The 20,352-nt window shown below is 40.5% G+C and overlaps 1 protein-coding gene across 1 annotated transcript in view; it reads left to right on the forward strand.

Annotated features, from left to right (window-relative positions):
- RIF1 (replication timing regulatory factor 1) overlaps positions 1-19,528 on the forward strand; it is a 38,512-nt gene extending 18,984 nt beyond the window's left edge. The window contains exons 16-35 of the mRNA XM_055811538.1: positions 310-383; positions 493-673; positions 2,266-2,373; positions 2,613-2,762; positions 4,197-4,296; positions 5,441-5,705; positions 7,464-7,506; positions 7,841-8,043; positions 8,228-8,327; positions 8,704-8,841; positions 9,589-9,731; positions 10,723-10,812; positions 10,902-10,956; positions 12,189-14,933; positions 15,463-15,600; positions 15,870-15,947; positions 16,033-16,148; positions 16,864-17,017; positions 17,306-17,414; positions 18,355-19,528. Of these exons, the coding sequence (XP_055667513.1) occupies positions 310-383; positions 493-673; positions 2,266-2,373; positions 2,613-2,762; positions 4,197-4,296; positions 5,441-5,705; positions 7,464-7,506; positions 7,841-8,043; positions 8,228-8,327; positions 8,704-8,841; positions 9,589-9,731; positions 10,723-10,812; positions 10,902-10,956; positions 12,189-14,933; positions 15,463-15,600; positions 15,870-15,947; positions 16,033-16,148; positions 16,864-17,017; positions 17,306-17,414; positions 18,355-18,575 (5,211 nt within the window). The 3' untranslated portion in view covers positions 18,576-19,528. The remainder of the gene's footprint in view (positions 1-309; positions 384-492; positions 674-2,265; positions 2,374-2,612; positions 2,763-4,196; positions 4,297-5,440; positions 5,706-7,463; positions 7,507-7,840; positions 8,044-8,227; positions 8,328-8,703; positions 8,842-9,588; positions 9,732-10,722; positions 10,813-10,901; positions 10,957-12,188; positions 14,934-15,462; positions 15,601-15,869; positions 15,948-16,032; positions 16,149-16,863; positions 17,018-17,305; positions 17,415-18,354) is intronic.
- Positions 19,529-20,352: the final 824 nt, after the last annotated feature.

Raw genomic sequence — 20,352 nt, forward strand, 5'->3', positions numbered from 1 at the left:
GCATTGCGTGTAATTTCAAGTCAGCAATGACCAAGTACTATGAAATTTGTAACCTTTTAAACAGAAAAGTTTTTACTTCAACTATAGTATAATTTGTGTTGTGCTGAAGCATTGGGATCTAGCCGAAGCTTAGATTTTCAGTTTTCCATCATTTTTATTTCAAAGTGATAGAATTGAAACATTTTGACAACTTTTCATAATTGCAGGTTTCTGGCTTAAATGTAGTATATAAATACACATGTCAGTGAGGCAGCCATTTCATTTGATCGATGTATACGTTGTTTTGACCTCTTAAATTTCTCTTACAAGGGAACACCAGCACTGTTCTTAATTCAGCTGCCTTTCGATAATAACCTCTTGGAATGTGGTGTAGCAGATGAGAGGTATGTGGTGGCGCTTGTTTATAACGAATTTCCCATTGAAGACTTCATAGAAGATTTTTTCTAACTTCAGCTGAAAAAGGTATCTTACCTGTTTAACTTCTTTCCCTAGATTCTTTGTAATTCTAGAAATGCTTGTGGGCTGTGTTTTGTCTGGGCCTACATCTCCGCTGGCTTTCAGTGAATCTGTGATCTGCATTATTAATCAGAGTGCAAAGGAAGTGGAAAATAAGGAGCATCTTTGGCGAATGTGGAGTATTGTTGTTAATCCGCTAACCGAATGGATTAATCAGGTATAGTGGTTTTTTGTGCTCTTCCCCATCCCCTGCCACCCCCCCCACCCCCCGCAAAAATACCCGTAGGAAAACTTAGCGCTGATCTTTTATCTCGATATATTTTTAGGAATTATGTGTCCTGAAGTGATAGTAAAATTGAATAAGCCTTGGTAGTATGAGTGAAGCTGGAATGTGTGCAGCATTTTTTAAACAAATCTCTTAACTGGAGTATGAACATGTGCAGTGAGGTAGGATGAAGGGCAGTAGTGAAGTAGCGATCCGGAGTGTTGTTTGAAGTGATACCAGACAATAAGAATGATCACTCTGAAGTACCAGTGTCCCATACGCTGTTGGGAATGTTCTTATCTCCTTTTTAAAAATGATAAATATGTTTATAGACGTGCTTCAAGCCTTCACTCCTTGACATAGTCTTGCTGCTACAAAGGATGGAAGCCTGCCCTCGAGGACCTGTTAATTTTAAATTCAAAGAGGCTTGTTTATGTGAAAACATAATAAATATCAAGTTGTGACATTTAGGATGTAAGTAGAACAGTGTTTCTTACTAATGTTAGAGTTCTTGCTTGGAAGTGCTAATGAAAGCCTGGAAACTAATATTCAACAGGTTCTGCAGGTTACTTACTAGAAGGGCTTTGACTGTAACGTAGGAGTTGTTGGACCTCATGTAGTCCTTGGACCTTAGACTTTATGAAGTCTTAGATTAATATTTAAATCATTACATCTCAGAATTTATGAAGAAAGTTTTAGGCGGTTGTCCTGGTTTCAGCTGGGATAGAGTTAATTTTCTTCTTGGGAGCTAGTGCAGTGCTGTGGTTGGATTTGGTGTGGGAACAGTGTGGTCGGGGACATCTTGGCTTCTCAGGCCTTGCAGGTTGGAGGGGCAAGGGAAACTTTTGGGAGGGGATGCAGCCAGGACAGCTGCTCTGATCTGGCCAGAGGTGTTCCGTACCGCGGGACATCGAGCTTGGTATACAGACCGAGGGGGCTTCCCAGGCTTGGGGATGGTTGCTCAGGACTGGCTGGGCATCCATCATCGGGTGGTGAGCAGTTGTATTGTGCGTCGCTGGTTTTCTTTTCTCCCTTCCCTTTGGGGATTTCATTCCTCTCTCCTCCCTCCTTTACACTGTAACTTGTTGTTGTTGTTATGTTTCTATTTTATCTCAGTTGTTGAACTCAAACCTTGAGTTTCACATTCCTTTCTGATTCTCCTCTCCACTCCCTTGGGTGAGCGGGGAGTAAGCAAGTGGCTGCGTGGCACTTCATTGCTGGCTGGGGTTAAACCATGGCAGTGCTTTTAGTAGGTTGCTGTCATCACTTACTGCAACTGAAATAACTAAAGAGTATGTAAGACATTTTGTACCTGTTTTTTTTTATTCTTGGATTTAAATTATTTTGGAAACAGTGCTTTTTATCTTTTTAAGTAGTAGGATCAGCTTGAACTCTTGAAAGAACTGAGAATAGCTAATTTCAAAAGGCCACTGGCAGTTTAGCTTGCATGGATCTTTTGTATAAAGTAAGTGTATTTAGAATAGCTTTGTTTGTCATCTGAATCTTGCAGCTTTGTTAATTAGAAAATTGTTTTCTCATTGCAGACTAACGAAGTAAATCAGGGTGATGCACTGGAACACAACTTCAATGCTGTTTATAGTGCATTGTTGCTACCAGTATTGCACATCTTTCCCGTTCAGGAATTCCCACAGGTAACAGTGAATGTGTAATGTTGATTAGAAACAATGTGGGTTTTATAAAAAAAACTGTGAAGTACTACCAGATAGTCTCAGAGCAGAGTTTGTTGCCAGTATGTATGTACGTTGGACCACTGCTCCAGGGTTGGATTTCTTGAGTTAGATAGGTTTTTGACAGAAGAAAATTTAAAGCAAGTTTTTCTCTCCATGCACAGACATTGGTATTTATAAACTTTTTCTTTCTGTTGTTAAAGCCAACTATGAAATCCTTGTTGCGCACTTGGTCAGACCTGTATAGAGCATTTGCTCGCTGTGCTGCTCTAGTTGCAACAGCAGAAGAAAACCTATGCTGTGAAGAACTTTGTGCCAAAATAATATCTGGGCTAGAAGGTGAAACTCCAGTAGTGAGTATAAACCAGTGATATTGAACTGTATTAATGCTTTAGTGGATATAGTTTAAATTAGATATAAGAATCTCTTGTAAATTCTAATGTAGTACTTTCTATAACTTAGAGACTTTGATAAGCCGTAAAAAAGTTCTTATTTACTAACAGGAGGTGGAGTTGATGTAGAAATGGATTGGAAGAAGAGAGTGAAAACAATTGCAAACCTAAATAGTAAAATAGCATTTAAGCATTCTTTGCACTTCTCTTGCAAGTAATAATGGCTTAGTTAATATCACATCATGGTAAATATGATGTGTCTAGTTGAAATGTGTGTGTGTATATGTAGTAAACTTCAGGATGAATCGACAAATACCACAGAAATGGGCATTTTGATTAGGAAGGAGGGTAGAGTAGCACTGTGGCATTCAGAGGGCATAACTTGCTGCGTTTCTGACACTGTCAACCTTGTACACTAAAATGTGAATACTAATAAAGTTTTATAAAAGACAAAGCTTTTGAAAGAGGATGTCTTTACATTATCTGTCTTGCCTGTTTGCAAGCTACATCGTGTGGAGAGATAGAGTGTCTGTAGGTGTCAGTGAACAGTAGCTTTGGAACATAAAATCCTTTGTGCTTCAAAGTTGACTGTCTTGAAAAAATACTGTGAAAGGAACAAATAAGAAACAGATGAGAAAGAAACAGGGCATTTGCAACTTTGGAGGATTTGGATTTGAAGAGTTTGGAGGATTACATCATTATAACTTTGGATGCTGCTGTGTCCTGATGATCAACTTCAATTTTCAAAAATTAATAATTATTAAGCAAGCCAAACTTAAACAATTTATAGCTTTGGTATGTAAGTTGTATAGAAATTAAACTTTTTTTGGCTTACCCTATCAATGTTCCTTTTAAAAGCAAGTTTTGTTTATTTAGGAGATATTGTGATGAACTGGGGGGAAAAACCCACAACCTTGACCCGCCTTTTTGTATGTACTAGAAACTGATGATGCTTCCTGAATGTTAATGACAACCTTACTGTTACGCCTACAGTGACTTTTCTGAAAATCAGGCTTTGTACAATAACTGAACTTAACACTGAGATCTGGTAATATGTTTCGCGAGACAGCTAGTACCTTGAACCTTAATACTTTTGATGCATTTTCTTAAACCTAACACCTTCTTTACACCTGCCTGTTACTGTTTTGCTTTTTTAAATAGTATATATGCTTATGTCTTATTTGTACAGAATGGGAAGACTCAGTCTTTGGCTTGTGTAAATGTGTGTATTTTAAAATATAATCTTATCTGATCTTTCCTGCTAATGCAGACAAATGTCATCCACTTTTAAATTGAAAAAAATGTTTGTGTCGTTGTCCTGAATGGCCAACACGTTTCTTTTTCTGTCACTGTTGCTCTTTTGAGTATTGCTGATGACTTTTGTTTACTCCTCAGATGTTGTCAATGATGGATGGTCTCACGCATATTGTGTCAGTCATGGTTGACTGCATCAACTTTGCACCATATGGTACTAAATACCAGCCAAAAAACAGATGTAAGAAAGTACTTGAATATTGGGGTTTTCTGTGTGTGTCTTCCGGAGTTGAAAATTAGAGTTGCAGATGCAGAAATGATGACTGTAGGATAGTAATGGTCTATAACATACTATTTAAGAACTGAAGGGATTGACAAAAAAAAAATATCATTAAAAGGCACTAAAAATACCATCCAGTATGAATGTATGACTGTTGGATCTTTTCTGTTTGTTGAGCAGTTACTGCATAGCCTGACGAAATAGATCTGAAATTGATGTAACTCTTGAGGCCACTTGACTTTCAGCTTGACTGCTGGTTTTTGAACTTGTATTTGATGTTTTGGCTATGTTTTCATTTTTGCTTGTGAAATCTGCTACTTTTGCTTTGTTCAGATGTAATCTAAAGCAGTAATGCCTGATTGTAATCCACAATCTAATTATATAATACGTGCCTAAAACTGATGATAAACTGTTAACATTTGCAAGGCTACTGCTCCTGAAGCTGCTTTGCACAAAATGGTTGAGAATAGATTTAACAGAAATTGAAAGGTTATTGTATGTAAAAAGTTCTTTGTTTTGTTTCCTACTGCCATTTACAACTACTAAAGCGGAAGAAATAATTTAAGAGTAACGTAGTTCAGTGTAATACTCAAAGTATTTATAATTTCTCTGCCCCATATGAATTTTTTATAGTAGTAAGACATTGTGTTGGACTGCTGAAAGAAGGAAATGCTTTAATTGGAAATGTTGATGAGGAAAAACAGGATGGAAATTTTGCTTACAAATAAATAAAACATACTTCCCCTTCCCTCTTCCTCAGCTGTTCCAGAATCGATGCATATCAGCTAGTCTTTGTAGAGTGGTTGCTGCCTCTCTGCAAGTAGGCATTAAAGATACTTAAAAGCATAATCATTTGTGTGACCAACCATAAATTTAAGTAAGAGGAATAGGAATCATCTGCAGTGATATGATAATATTATGCATTAACAACTGTATGTCTTCTAGTAGGTCTGGTTTTAAACTGTTTGTATGTAGGTATAGTTTGGGAATCAAAGTTCTGTTTGTCATGTAGAGAAAAAGCTGAAATGTGTTTTGTTGCAATGCATGTTGGTTAGACAGGAAAAAAGCTAATACTTTTTTTTTTTTTTTTTTTTTTTAACATTAGCTCCACAGACGCCTACAGATTGGTCTAAGAAGAAAAAGGAACCCCTTGGAAAGCTTGCTTCTCTATTTAAACTCCTGGTGATGTTACTAAACTCTTTCCATGTGTTCAGTTCCAAAGAAATCTGTTCAGAAACATTGGTCTCTGTTGGTCCTTCAATTATTACTATTCTTCACAACATCATCAGCCACGTTTCATTGCCTTCAGTGATTGGGACTATGTTTGCAATTTTTTCAAAACCCCTGGCAGTGTTTTATGAAAAAACAAAGTGAGTATTTTAAGAATGGTTGGAAAAACTGGATTCATTGTATTGCTGCATATTGGTGAAATTTTGTGTGGTCTGTAGCAAGCAGCGTATCTGAATATAGCTTGGGAGTTTTCAGAGCTTTGGCAGTGATATGCTAAGAACTTTAAGCTTCTGCCAAGTCTCTTGCCTTTGAGAGCACCGTGTATTTTACTAGTTTCAGCCTAGCTAGTAGCTGCTATGTTTGTAGTGCACCCAAACATCACAGAAAGAGTGTAGAGGTCTGTGAGGCAGTCGCTGAGGACTCGCTGTTAACTACAATTGCTGCATAAAAACTGAGGGGCTGGGACTGAGCTAAGGAATGGCCTGAGTGGTGCATCGCAGGCGTGTCACCTTAGAGCCCTGCCCTCCAGTGAGCTTCAGCACAGTTCAGAAAAACCACACGTGAGCAGCAGTCTCCACTGTAATGCTTTTCTTTAGAAATAAAACTAAACCTACCTAGTCATACGTGAAAGGAAGCCTACAGGACTTCTGAAAGCTTGGTATTTTAAATTGGTGTCTCTTTAGAGTGACTGTATTGTCATCTCTGTAAGGCTAAAGTGTTTGGTTTCTACTTGCTGTTTATTTTCACTGCAGTGAGGAAATCTATTAACTGTAATTTGCTTTCTAGTTGGCAGGAACTGTGTAACGTTTTGTAGGAAATAAATCATAATTGCTTGGCATGCACTAAAGTTCTGGAAGTTTTTGAGCAGAAGGAAGTACTGAGAAATACTTGTTTGTTGCTCTGGACTTTCTGTTTTTTCATATGGCTTTGCTTTTTTATTTTTCAATTGTTGTAAGCTTCCCAGGACATGATGGAATTGGGAGGGCCTTGGTGGGAGGGGGCTGGCAGAGGTTTGTCTCTGATGTGTTGATCCAAGAGATGTATGCTTTGCTGAGGGTAAGGAGAAGAATTGAGTACAGCTCTGAGTGTTTGGCAGGAGGGGGGTAGGACAGGGTGCTGCCAGTCAGCCTGTAGGTGTCTTCTTGAAGCTTTTACTGAAAGTTGAAGCAGGACTGTTACCACTAAACTAAAATTCATCAGGAGTCCCTGTCTTGGAGGCAAGAATCCACTTGTTCCTGTGTAAGATTGAGTTGAATGCCACCTCTCTCCATCTCCCATCTCATCTGCCTTTGTTTGAGCATTGTCTTTCTTAGAAGAACTCGTTAAAAGGGAGAAGTGACTGTTTGGATATCTAGTTTTGGAGGAAGGCATATGCAGGCGAGTGTAAGTTTGGGAACCTATTCTGGTTGGAGGTCACAGTCCTATAAAATGAATTACTAAATGCAGTTTTCTTGCATTTTTCAGGATGGTGAACCTAGGGATTCGTTTCCATGAAATTACTCAATTTAGGTGGTACTTTGGCTTTTTAATGCAGATATTTATGGGGCCTGGGAAGTGTGTTTGAGGAGAGGGTTAAGAGCAACACAAAGAAGGCAGTTAGAAGTTACTTCATAAGAAAACCTTTAATTTTTAAGTTTGTACTAATTACTACCGATCTTTCCTTTAGTTTCTCTTAAAGTTAGTGTATAAGTATCAGTGGGTTAAAGGATAAGCTTACTTGAAAGTATTTACATCAGGAAATCTTTTAATCACCCGGCAGGAGGCTAGTTTCACAACATTATTTCATCAAGTTGTATGCTAAAACCTAGTGTGCAGGGCTGGGGTGCATTATGTGTTTAATTCTTACGCTTGGGGTAAGTGAGGCAGCAAAATATAACTTTTTTTGTTTGTTTTGGCAGGCTTGCTGATGTATCTAAAGTATACAGTAATCTTAACAACAAGGTAAATTTGCTAGAGAAATAGCTGGGGTTTGGGAAAATGTCTGACACTGGAGTTTTGCGATTCGTCCTGTATTCTAAAAAGAAAAGTAATAAAAAATGTAACGAAAGTAGAGATTTAATTTTCAAATGATGTATTTTTTTACTAAAAATGCAGCTGAGGGGAGGACCACTAAGTTTAGCCATTAGACTTTTTGTGTGGTGTGGCGTGGCGTTTAAACTTGTTTATTCACGCCATACTATTCTATGGGATAATAATGTTTTAAATGATTTAAACTTTTAAGTATGAGCAATATTTGAATTAAGCAAAGAAACCTATTGTTTCTTCTCTCCCTCAGCTTGAAAAACTGCTGGCCAAGATAATCCTGTGTTTAGAGTCTCACTGCACGGGCTCTTACGACAGTGAACTGCTAGAGCAGCTTTCTCCGTTGCTTTGTGTAATATTTCAGCATAAGAGCAAACAGATCCGCAACCAGTGCGCCCAGTTCTGGAACGCGACATTTGCTAAGACAACGTCATTAACATATCCTGAAGAGTTAAAGTAAGATACATCGGGGTTTTGTGTTGATATATTTTTAAAGGAAGAGATCTCGGGTTAGGTACAAGTGATTGGCATTGTTCTGGTTGCCATTTATATTCTGCTTTTTGTGCAAGCTGGGTTATCTGCTGGTCTTGTTGTGTACCATCCCCACCCCGTAAGATTAAACTTCTTTTTTGTTGAGCAGATCTGTGTTGAGGCAGGCCAAAAAGAAAATTCCACTCCTGCTGCCTGGTTTTGAAAGCCTTGAGATAGCTGAAGAATACAGTGGCCCATTCTCCGATACGGTAAATACTTTGTTGCCCCCAGCGGGTGCTCCATTGTGTGTAACTTCATGGGAATTGTTCAGAAGGTAGTGGCAGGGTCAGTTCTGGTTGTTGCTCTGACTGGCCTGCACTTGCTTCATGTTTGGAATGATAAACTGTGCGGGGTGGGTAATCACTGTTAAAAGGCTGAGCTGGTTCTTAACAGTTTATGCATTTTAAATTGTGGGTTCTACTAGGTTGTTTGAAACGTGGGGGTTTTTTAAGTTGTCCTCTGTGTAATTTAGAGGAAAGTGGGAGTGTGGAACAATGTAGTTATAAAAATTAATGCACCTCAGGATGGGTTTGTGAGCTTGGAGCTTCTTCATACACTGCATTCGGTGTATTTTTATTTGAATAGGTGGAAAATTCACAGCTGGATGCAAAGATAAGTGGAATGGAAGTTAAGTTGAGTCAAAAACGAGACTCTATATTGGCACAGGCAAGTGAACTGAAAAATGAAGACAAGTCCAGTGATATGCAAGTGACACCTGCAAAGGTAAGGTGTTTACAGAGAGCTGTGATAGAATCGGATCCATTACATTCTGCAGCAGGACACCTAGTATGCGGCTGTAAATTCTCAGCAAAGATCAATCAGTTTTGCGATGCTGAAATACTTTTCTTTCAGACTTACATGGTATAGCACACTTTAATTCATTTTTCCCGTTTAAATTCTCTGTGAAGTTTATGGATTGCTGAATTTTAAGGAGGGATTATGGAGGGCTACTTGATGGATGGGGAGGAGTGGCAACCAGGTACAGAATTGTCACCTCAGTCTGGTTGCAGGTTGTGACAGATTCAGGTTTTGAGGTGGATCTTGGTTTTGGTAGCCCTGTGCTGCGTGCTGCAGCTCTGTCACCTGTGCTAGGGAGAGAAGGGTGTGGTGTTCTTAAGGAATCGCTGATTTAGTAAACAGCAGTAAATAATAACCCTCACACATATTTAGGTTCCTTCAGCTGTTACAGGCTTTGAACTTGAAGATGCTAAAGGAAGTGTGGAAGCCTGTGTAAGGGCACAGAGGAGGGGTTCCAGAACCTCCTAGGTGGTAGTGTTGGAGGGGGGAACCACCCATGAAGAAAATCGGCACCTACTGAGGGATTTGTGGCAATCAATACACTGGAAAAGCTGCAGTTATTTGAGAACTGTTCCATTTAGGGTGACTGCATCAGAAATATGAAAAACACTTTCAGTTCTTCTGTTTTGTTTCTTACCCAGTTTTTCTTTTTTTATTTTTTCTTTTCTGTAGTTGAAACGAGAACGTTCATCTTCGAAGACTAAAACTGAGATACCTTTGGAAGAGGAGAAATCTGTTGATTTTGTGTTTATTCCTCCAGAAACAAAAGCAAGAATATTGACAGAACATCAAAAAGAAGTGCTTAGGTCAAAGAGGTCTGTAACTTAGCGCGATTTGAATCTAGATGTGAAATGTCATTATACTAAGTCTGTCAAATTGACAGAACTTCAATTCCTGTATCTTGGACTACTATAAGTAATGAAGTCTTACTCTACCGTGCAAGTTGTAAAGTTTAAAGCTAACAAAGTTCCTTTCTTTACTGTTTTAAAGCAACCAACTTACTCTCTGACCTGCATTCTGTTTTGATTAAATATACTCCGTTACCTGTTTGGAGTTTGGTAATTTGGAGTTCGCGTTTTTGCTTCATGACTCTCACTTGCAATGTGATATGGAATATGTCATTTTTCTGAAATCATTGCAATGAAAGGCGTTTTTGTTTCACCTCATCTGAAGGGGGAAGGCTTCTAAATTTGAAAAGAAGTCTTATGTCAGCAGCATATTAGAAGTTAGGATATGCCCAAGGCTTGTTTTAATTGCAAGGTCAGGCAGCAAAAACAGGGTAAGCAAAATTTTTGTATGAGGGCAGTTGACAGGAACTCCATTGGATTATATAGTTAGCATCTGTCAGTGAATTCTTTGCAAAGTGGGATCCCAATCACATCTATCTTTCTCCCCATCCCCCCCCAAGCATGTTTGAAGTGAAAAAAAGTTTAATGCAACTGAAAATAGTGGTCTTGAAATAAGGAGATAAATCATGATCTGCCTCCGCTTTGCTGTGCCACGTGGAATCTGAGGTTGTTGCAGCCAGTTGAAATACTTGTCTTTTCTGCCCAGAACGGGGAGCGGAGCGTGTGGTCACACAGGCCCCTGGTACTTCGTAAGCACTGCCCTGCTTCTTGTGTGGCAGTGCCTACTTGGGCACGTGTTGTGGTTTGAGTAGTCTTGAGAGTCTGGAAGTTCAGTCCGCTTCAAAGAACCATCCACTCTGTTGTGATTAATGCATTGCACCACCCCCACCCTATCCTTTTTTTTTTTTTTTTTTTTTTTTAAAAAGAGCCTGACTTGCCATTTCTGGTTTTGTTTCAGAGTTGATATTCCTGCTATGTACAACAATTTGGATGCATCACAAGATAGTACCTCATTTTCTCAGTATACCCAAAGCCAGGAAGATTCTTTGTAAGTAAAGGCGGCCAGTATATCAGTGCATACGTTAAAGGTGTCCCCCTTTTCTGTAACACTTCTAATTTAACTGATTTCTGTTCCAGGGAAAAAGAACCTTCAATAGAAAATGCAAAAGAAGATGTTAAAAACAAGCCTCAGGTAATTTCTCATTGTCTAGTAGTAATCAAGATACCAGAACTATAACCATACTGGTGATGTCACCTTCACGTTAGTGGCTCTGGTAATTAACGGCAAAACCCTTTGATTACTGGCTACGATATTGATTAGGAAACTCTTCAAGAAAAAAACAAACGCAAATGTGTTGGCTCACAGGAATAATTTCCTTTCCCTGTATTGATTAACCTGGAAGACTCTTGAGAAGATCTTTTTCTTGGGCTTCCTCTATTTTTTCCACATCTGAATAACACTGACAGAGGCTCCGTGACTATGGAATACACTGATGGCTTTTGTGGTTTGCATTTCATTCTCATCACCAGATATGAATTTATTAGTGCTGTAGTGTTCTTTGTGCTGTGTTCTTCTTTATATAATTTACAGTAGAAAGGGCCCATCATTAAGCATTTTTACCTAATTTTGAAAATGGGAGGATTTATATAATTAATTTTAGTATGGATGCATTTAAGTTTTGTTATACAGCTACAGGTATTACGGGGACTTAAGGATCAGGCACATGTATTCACTACCACTGACTAATATTTTACTGGGGTAAAAATACCCTGAAAGTTGTAGCACAGATTTACTGTGACTTGCTATGGTGCTATTCTAAGAATTTTTGAATTGCCTAACTTTATGTTAGGAATTACAAGCTTTTCTTGGATTTTTCCCCCTGCTAGCAGATGCATTAGGTATGCATCATGATTTTCTGGAACTTTTTTCACTTTTTTTCAAAATTCTTAATGTTGATTTCTATATTGCTGTAGTGGACTGTGCTTTTAAACAGTTTGGCTGTGTTTCCACGTTCTGAACTGCTTTTGGATGAAGCTGTAAGGGCTTGAGCTGGATTAAATAGTAGATTTAGGATTTACAATTCTTTTTTTCTTCACAAAATAGAGTTCTGTTCGCTTTTGTAGACAAGTTGGCTGAACAGCTAGCTTGATCAACTGTAGTGCCAAACAGGCAGTAGGTAAAATACAGAAGATTTTCTTTAGATAGTAGTAGGTTTTTTGCAGTTCTTCAGGTTTGGGATTAAATGGCTTTACATTTTTTTTTTTTATTATTTTATAACTACTGATTGACAGAGTAAAATAATCTGTAGGAAGGGTGGCTTGAAAAACCTTGTGGGATGTGTTTTCTATTCTACCAGAGCTACTCCTTTTATATTCTATTTATAGCAAAACTACAGTATTTTGCTGTTCCTATTTTTGGGACAGGAAGAAGATGGAAAGAGTGAAGGATGGACCGACAAACCAGATCATCCTCTTGACGATGCCACCTGTGTGAAAAAGTCATCTGTTACTCATATAGAGGAGAGCTCAACTTTAAATAGTGAGGGAGAGGCAAAAGAGGATACAGCTAACGTGATTCCAGAGGAGCCATCGGTTGGAGAGGGATCAGAAAAAAGTACTGTGGAAACAGCATCAAAGGAACCCTTAGTAGTGAACGAAAACACTTCAAACGTCAGCAGCAGTTCAACTTCAAGTGGCATAATTTCTGGAACACCGCCATCTGCAAGCCGACGGCAGTCTTTTATCATTTTGGAGAAATTTGGTAGCTCAGAGAACAGACCCTTTAGCCTTTCAGCATTAAACAGTTTATCAGCGACGCCTGGAAATGCTTCTGTGGTAGCTAAACCAGAAAATACAAATGTATGCAAGACCAGTACTAAACCAGAAAAGTCTGGAGAAGAAAATAAAAAGCCTTCGAAATCAGAGTCTGAACAAATTTTTACTGCGATCCGAAGGCTAACTCGCAGGCAGACTAAAATGGAGCACAAAGGCAATATGCAATCCAAACTTGTAGCTAGGTCAGACCAAGAGAAAAGCGTACAAGAGTCTTCTGCTACCAACAGTACGGAAAATAGTCCTGAACAGTCTCCTACAGTAGAAGACATAGAATACCTTCTCCTTTCTCATTCCCAAACTCTCTATTCCACAGAAGTAGAAATTAAAAAAATTGAAAATGCGGTAGCAGAAATGGAAGCAGAGCAGGCATTAGATACAGATTCTAAAGAAAATACGCCCCCAGAGGGGACTGTGTCATCGGACCAGGTAACAGGCAATGATAGTCAGGTTCCACCTGTGACTCCTAATCAGAAAATACTAAGACGTTCTTCAAGACGACGGTCAGAAACTGTGGAAGGTGTGGGAGGTAGTCAGGATAAGGAGGATGGCCACCAAAAGAAAGACAGGCATAAGGAAGATGAAAAATCTGGGCAAAAGAAGGTGCCGCAGACTAAGGATGATGGATCGCAAAAGCAGAAATCGGTTTCTGGGAAAACTACAGAAAGTACAAATAAAGAAAGCGGCCCTCTTGAGAGAGCTGCTGCAGAGGACGTAAGCTCAAAGGGGTCTCCCGCTTCAGCGGACTTTGATGAGGAAGCAAACAGAAGTGCTAGGAGATCAGAAGGTAGCTTGAATACTGACACAGAAAGTCAAGACTGTAGCTCAAGTACAGGAGGTCAGAAGAAGATTGAGCGCCCACGATACCACACCAGAAGAGCTTCACAAGGATTGCTTGCCAGCATAGAAAATTCAGAGTGTGATGGCTCCGATGCCAAGGAGGAAAGCTCAAGGAAGAAAAGATACGCAAAAGTGAAAAATAGAGTTGAGTCTTCTGAAAGTAAACTGAAAGATACACAGCTAGGAAGCCATAGCCATGAGGCGTCTTCCCAAGGAAACGTAACGAAGACTCTGTTGGAAACAAACAAAGTGAGCCAAGAAGTCAGCACAGATGCTGTAGTGACATCTGAAGCCTGTGGCCTGAAAAATGAAGCAATTCCTACAGATGCTAACAAAGCTGTGGGATCTCCCGGCTCACAGGATTCACCTGATGCACAGAACGCAAATGTGGAACAAAACAAAAGCAATACTTCGGTGGAATCATTCACCATTTCGTGTGTATCTGATCAAGATATGAAAGCAGCAGAGGAAGATGAAGATGGTGAGAAGCAAACAAACATAGGCTGTTGTCAGGCTGTTGTGTGTGAAGGTGTACCAGGGGCAAATGCTTCAGGGAGTGATCTTCCCCCTCAGCAAGTACCCGTGTGTCACCACAAAAAAAACAAAAGACAGAAGAGGTTAAGGAACAACTGTAATCTCTGCTGTAAAAAGCAAAAGCAGCAACTCAGGTCGTTCAGTGAATCAAAGAATCATGAACTGAGTGAGCCCCAAACCACCCCGGCTGAGGCGTCTGTAAATACACCAGAGATGGCGGGTAAATCAAATTTGGACGAGAGCTTGTGTATGGTCCCTTGTGCAATGAGCACTCCATTGCATCCTGCTCAGGCACCCAGCACTTGGGGTGTGGAAGGAGAGAGAACAACTGAAGATAACCAGCCAGGAAAGAGTGTTGGAGTAGAGGAGAATCTAGAGAATCTAGAGCATATAGCAGGTGAAATAACTGGCTCTGTAGTGGAAATAAAAGAACCTGCCGATCAGAATGACCAAACTGAAGAGTGTCCATTGGAGCGTGTTTCGGATGAGCCCAGTGACGGCTGCCTGGCTGCAGGGAATCAGAGCGAAGAACCAGCAGCTACAGAAAAAGAAGAAATAAGTCAGAATGGACAACTGGAAGAGATACCCGAGGCAGTGATTGTCAGCGAACCTGAGCAAGAACAGATGAATGAACTAGAAAGTAATTGGGATGATAAACCAGCAGCTGAGAATACTGCAGGGGAAACTTGCATTAATCAAGTTAAAGAGGTGAAAGAGGAATTAGTAGAAACTGAAATAATGATGCCTGAAAACGTGGCCTTGGACGGAGAAGAGGCAGTAGAAAATCACAGTGTGAATTCACCTCAGAAGCTGGAAGGTGATTCTTTGGTGTTGGTTAATGAAAGCCCTAATGGTACGCAGACACGCTGCATGTGGTCTCCTTCAGCTTCTCCATCCACTAGTATTTTGAAGAGAGGTATAAAAAGAAATCAAGATGATGAATCCCTGTCACCTGTGAATAAGGTACTGCAGTGCGATTCATTATGTGATACGATTAATTTGGTTCGTTACTGGGATATGTAACTGTCTGTAGTGTAATGAGTTCCAAATATGCTGAATTTATTGACTTGGTTTTTTAATTGTAAACAATCCTGCTGAAGGTGAAGACTTAACAGACTTCTTTTGGGGAGGTACAAGCACTGACAAGGCTTGCATTATCGGCATGTCATTCGGGTGGGGAGTTTTTATTGAAGTGGAGCGCCAAAGTCTCATCTGCTGCCAGGGTTGCAGCGCAGCAGATGTTGCTGCAAAGCCACCGTATGCAGAGCCAGAGCCTCAGCCCTAGGTTTTGAGCAGCTTTTTACAAAATGTGTTCAAAGTTTCCTTTAGCAGCAAGGAGGCCGTGCTTTCTGTCCTTGGGTGAAACATCTGTGTCATTTGAGGACTGTAATGAATTTATTTCCAACTGAGCTGTTTTGTCTCCTCAGACTTACTTCACCAGAGTGTGGTGGTTTGAGTTCTTACTATAAAAACTAATTCTTTCTCAAAACAGATTCGTCGAGTGTCTTTTGCAAATCCAATTTATCGAGAAGGACTGGCAGATGACATAGATAGGAGAAGTCCTGTCATTAGATCCCATTCTTCACCATCTTCCCGAAGTCTTAAAATTTTATCTAATGTTCAGGCTAAGGTAAATTCTGTTACGTATATTCCGTATGTTGCGAGTACTCACATTTCTCATTTATTATAGGTAATGTTGCTTTAGTGTACATTCATAGTCATTTGCAAATAGTTGTAAGCAGAGAATTGCTAAGTGTAAGAAACAGTTGTAACTGGTTTAGCCTGACTCATTCTGTTACTCTATGAAGACAAATGTGCTCTGAGATCTAGGTAGCTAAATAGTACAATTAACCAAATTCCTACAATCCTGAGAAACATATTTTGTCTTTTTCTATCCAGAATATTACCACTCCGACCAAAGGATGTCTATCTCCAGGATCTCGCAACCCTAAATTTAAGAGCTCAAAGAAGTGTTTAGTAAGAACTGCTTTGGTTCATGTATTTTTCTTATTTTTTCCTGTATTCAGTTGTGTGATAGTTTAACAATTTTTCTGTATTCAAGATAACGGAAATGGCTATGGAATCGGTGCCTTGCCCTACAGAATGCATGTATCCTGCCTTAGCTGGCTGCAAAGCACCAGTTGAGGTGATTTTACCTCAGATTACATCAAACATATGGTAAGTGGATTGCTGCTTTAAAGAGGCCATTTTAACAGGAAACAAATACTCACTGAACCTACAAAACCAAATTTTCTGATGCAAAATGTGATGAGTTAGAGACACCTTTTGCCAAATTGTTTTTAAAAGGAGGGAGGGGGGAGAGGTAACTACTTTGTAATGACTCATGTTGTCTTTTTTGTAAGACAATGAAAAGCTTGTGCCCAGGAGCGTGGGGGGCGTGCTCCGTGCTCCATTTCTGCGTGGCAGAGGCTTTTCTTAATGCTTGGTGACAAGCAGTTGGGGCTTTCTGTGAAAGGTGAAGGCGCCTTTCTATTGAAGGTGAACCGGGATTTTGAAAAAAAATCAACATTTCAAGTACAAAGGCTGGGTGCTGAGCTAGTTCAGTTTTCGATGTGAATTTTGACAACCTGTCGCAACAAACCGTAGCAGTGTAGTGGGAGCTTCTCAGAATGGCCTTTTGCAGTGTGCTCAGCTCCTCTTCCACTCACACCACATACGAGTGGCCTTTCGAATGCCACTCTCTGATGGCTCTAGGATGAACTGCAGAGAGGTCTGCTTACGCAGATAGAACGTAATGTGTATTTTGTTTTTTCCTTCGCTTATGTGCATGTGAATGGGCGTTCATGTAAGATTTCTGTGTGCTCCACCGTGCCAGGCAGAAAAGACGTGAATTCTGGCACTAAACCCCATTTTTCTTTCTCCCCTGCTGCAGCGCCAGGGGCTTGGGGCAGCTCATTCGAGCAAGGAACATTAAGACAGTGGGTGATCTGAGTACTTTGACAGCATCAGAAGTCAAAACTCTTCCCATCCGCTCTCCGAAAGTTTCCAATGTTAAAAAAGCTCTTAAAGGATATCATGGGCAACAGGTAATGTTTCATTTTAGTACCTCAAAAGCCAGTGTTAGCCTAATGAACTGCTAACATCCGTGATGAGGAGTAATGGGGGGGAGAATACATTAGAGAAAGCACTTAGAGCATGGTCTCTACCTGTCACAGTAACGTGGGGAATTCAAGGTTCAGGTGACCTAGTTACAGTATTATTAATGGGAATAATGATTGTATTTATGATGAGGTTAAAACGTGTCCCACCATATAATCTTATTTTTTTTTTCTCTCTGGAAATGCATGTCTTGTTCTCTCCTAAAAAACCTTCAGGTAAGATCTCGAGGATTTGAGGAAATAGAAGCACTTGAAGATGCAGAAAAGCCCATGAATAATGTAGAGGATAAATCTCTTCCTGTAGATGAAGAAAAATTTGCAACAGGTAACCTATTGCCAGCTTTTCGCTTAGGCTGTGGCTGTCTCTGCTGTGTGGTGCTTTCATTCTCTCCTAATGGGAACACTTGATCTTTTTTTTTTTTTTTTTTTTTGGAGAGTGTTAATAGCTACCTTCGGCACATCAGCCGGGTGCTTGACTTAGCCACTTTATGAAGCCCTGTAGCAATGGCTTTCTAGAACTTTTCTGTTATATATTTTGAGGGAGCGATGCTGGTTTTCACTAAATGAGCTTGCATAAGCATGCAAAGAACAAATTGAGCGGGGCTCTAAGTACTTAATTCTCTGAATCTCGGCCGGGTATGTCTCCTGGGCTGTTTAATACCGCAGCAAGTGCTGTGGCTCTGGGCGTGCACGGAAACAGGCAGGGTGGAGCGGGGTTAGTTCAGCGGTGCCTCATCCTGAGGGGGTGGGCAGGAGAGGGACAATTCCCTGGATCCCTGTTTGGGATGTAGGTGCCTAGACTTTTATTTGCATTCCCCCGTGCGCTTTTGGAGTGTGGCCTGATGGCTCAAACAGAGGGATCCGTCTGTGTTCTTCCTACGAGATCCTTGAAGTGTTGGGTTAACTGGAGAACGAAGAACTGGGCAGTACCTTCTCTGCAGCTGTCCACCTAAAGGTTGGGCTGTGGGGAAGCATGTCTTGAGGGACACTGGCAGTATCTGAATAGGATCAAATACTTTTGTTTCTGTCCTTAGTTTCATTATATTTGGTCATGATTGTACAATAAAAGTCACCTTAAAGACGGGTAGCACGGAGTCGGGAGGGCTGCCCTTGTCAGCAGCTCTCATGTTGTGTGAAACAAATACTTCGTACTCGAATATGTTCCTTTGTACAAAAGAAGCTGTAACGTTCCACGGCAGCGTAATTGTGCTTAGATTTGAATCCAGACATGCAGACAGTGCTGCCCTGCTTCCCTTCCTTTCCAGATTTCATTGAGCCTGTTGTTACGAATACAGATGACCAGCCCCCAGCAGATCTTCTGAGCCAGATTGATGCGCTCGCTGCTCAGCTGACCTCCGAAGATCTTCACGGCTACTCAGGAAGCCAGCTTTTTGAGATGCAAGAAAAACTTGTCGGCATGACAAACTGTATCATGAAAAACCTGCAGTCCCGCTGGAAATCGCCTCCCCATGAAAGTTCTGATTAGTTGTTTATCCTTTCTAAGTAAGGAGAATTTTGTTACAGTTTTCCCCAAAACCTGCTTTTCTTGCTAGTGAATTACTTTTTAAACTGCATAAACCGTAGAAGATTTTTTTAACACTTATATGACCAAAATGTATCATGTTTGGGATTTGTTGGTTTGTTTTTTTTCCTTGGGTTTGTTTTGTTGTTCTTATTTGCAGGATCACTTACTCCCCGATAGATGTATTTGTATTGTATTGCTATGCATATTTCTTTCAGGTCATGAAAGAAAACTTGATAAAAGTTGTGCAATAGCAAAGATGTGAAACCAAACCAACATAGTTAAATTATTTTTTCAAATTTGAAGTGTTCTTACTGCTGCAAACTCTTAGTATTTGGTAAGAGATCGATCTCACGGCTCTGTGCGTCTGCTGCCCCTGTTTCTCTGCTTTTAAGCTGCTGAAACCTCTGACAGGCAGTGGCTCTCCCTTCAGCACCGTTTTATACCGAGATAAACTGAGCTTAATTTCTTTACGGCAGCAACGGCCCAGCAACCTGGTATTTTGACAACGTGGATGACATCTATTTTTGCATGTATTTTTGTAAGAATTGCACAAAGAAGCGGGTAACGGGATGTACCCTTACAGGCAGAAGACTGCAGAACTTCTCAGGCTTTTCCCTGTGTTTGTTGTTGGCAGCAGTTCTCCTTCTGTGGAGGAGACTCTCTTTGGAGAAATGAATGGATTTGACAAGAGCCCTTTGTATATTATGTACAGACTTATCACAGTAAATTTTGGTTAATAATTTATGATTTTGACTTTAAATTGCATGGAATGCATTGCTGCTTCTCGGAGACCTTCAGAGAGAGTTCTTGGGTTTTACTCTGGGAATCTTAATTTGTATGTATTGTACTGTAGCTATCACATTTTGATTTTAGAACTTAAATGCAGACAAATAAAACAGCAGATAGTTCCCAAACGTATTAGTGTGACTGTGGTTTGGTGGTTTGGGGTTTGGTTTTCTTTTTTCCCCCTTCAGATCTGTCCAGCTCTAACCTCAGCATTGGTTTGGATCCACCAGGCTGGGAAGACCTTGCAGGGTCATCGCTGCTGCCTTGAGATAGGAGCAGCCCCTGAAGGAGGTGGTGGTATCTTGGCAGCAAGGCGCCGGGGAGCCTTTGCCCTGTTCACGTGTCTCATGAAGAAAGTGACCGGGACAAAGAGGTGTCTCGCAGCTGTAATGTGAACAGTGCCAGTGATGAGTTGTCTGTAGATTTTCTTGCTTTCCTGAAAATGTTATTTTGGTTCCAAATCTGCCGCCTTAGCCTTGTTCAACTCTTGCATCCAGTGACCTGTACAGATAAGGATGTTCCGTACGCACCTTGAAGGGGCGCTAATTAGCACCTTGGTCTAACCAACACCCACCCCTCAGTGCTGGCAGCCTGCGCTAAGGACGGACGTTTCCCTTTCAAGTTGGTTTGTACCTCACGACGTGCTGTGAATTCCCTGGGAACAAAGGCCTGTGGAGGTAAAGTTGCAGCTCCTTCTGCAGTTGACTTTGGTTTTAATCTTTCGTCTGTCTTGGACACAGTGTGAAGTGATCATTTGCATCATTCTTTCTTGGAGACTGGCTGGTACCAGATGCTTGAAGCAAATAACCACAGTGCTCGGGGATGAAGTAATACGTGTGGTTCACTCCCAGCCCCTCGGAGCTTGCCTGCGGTGGTGGCCGTTGCAGCCTCCTCACCTGCACTCCTTCCCTGTCTCAGTGCAGTTTTCTGAACAAAGTCGGTTTCTTGGGAG

This window comes from Falco peregrinus, chromosome 8 (assembly GCF_023634155.1).
Source record: "Falco peregrinus isolate bFalPer1 chromosome 8, bFalPer1.pri, whole genome shotgun sequence".
Taxonomy (NCBI): Eukaryota; Metazoa; Chordata; class Aves; order Falconiformes; family Falconidae; genus Falco; species Falco peregrinus.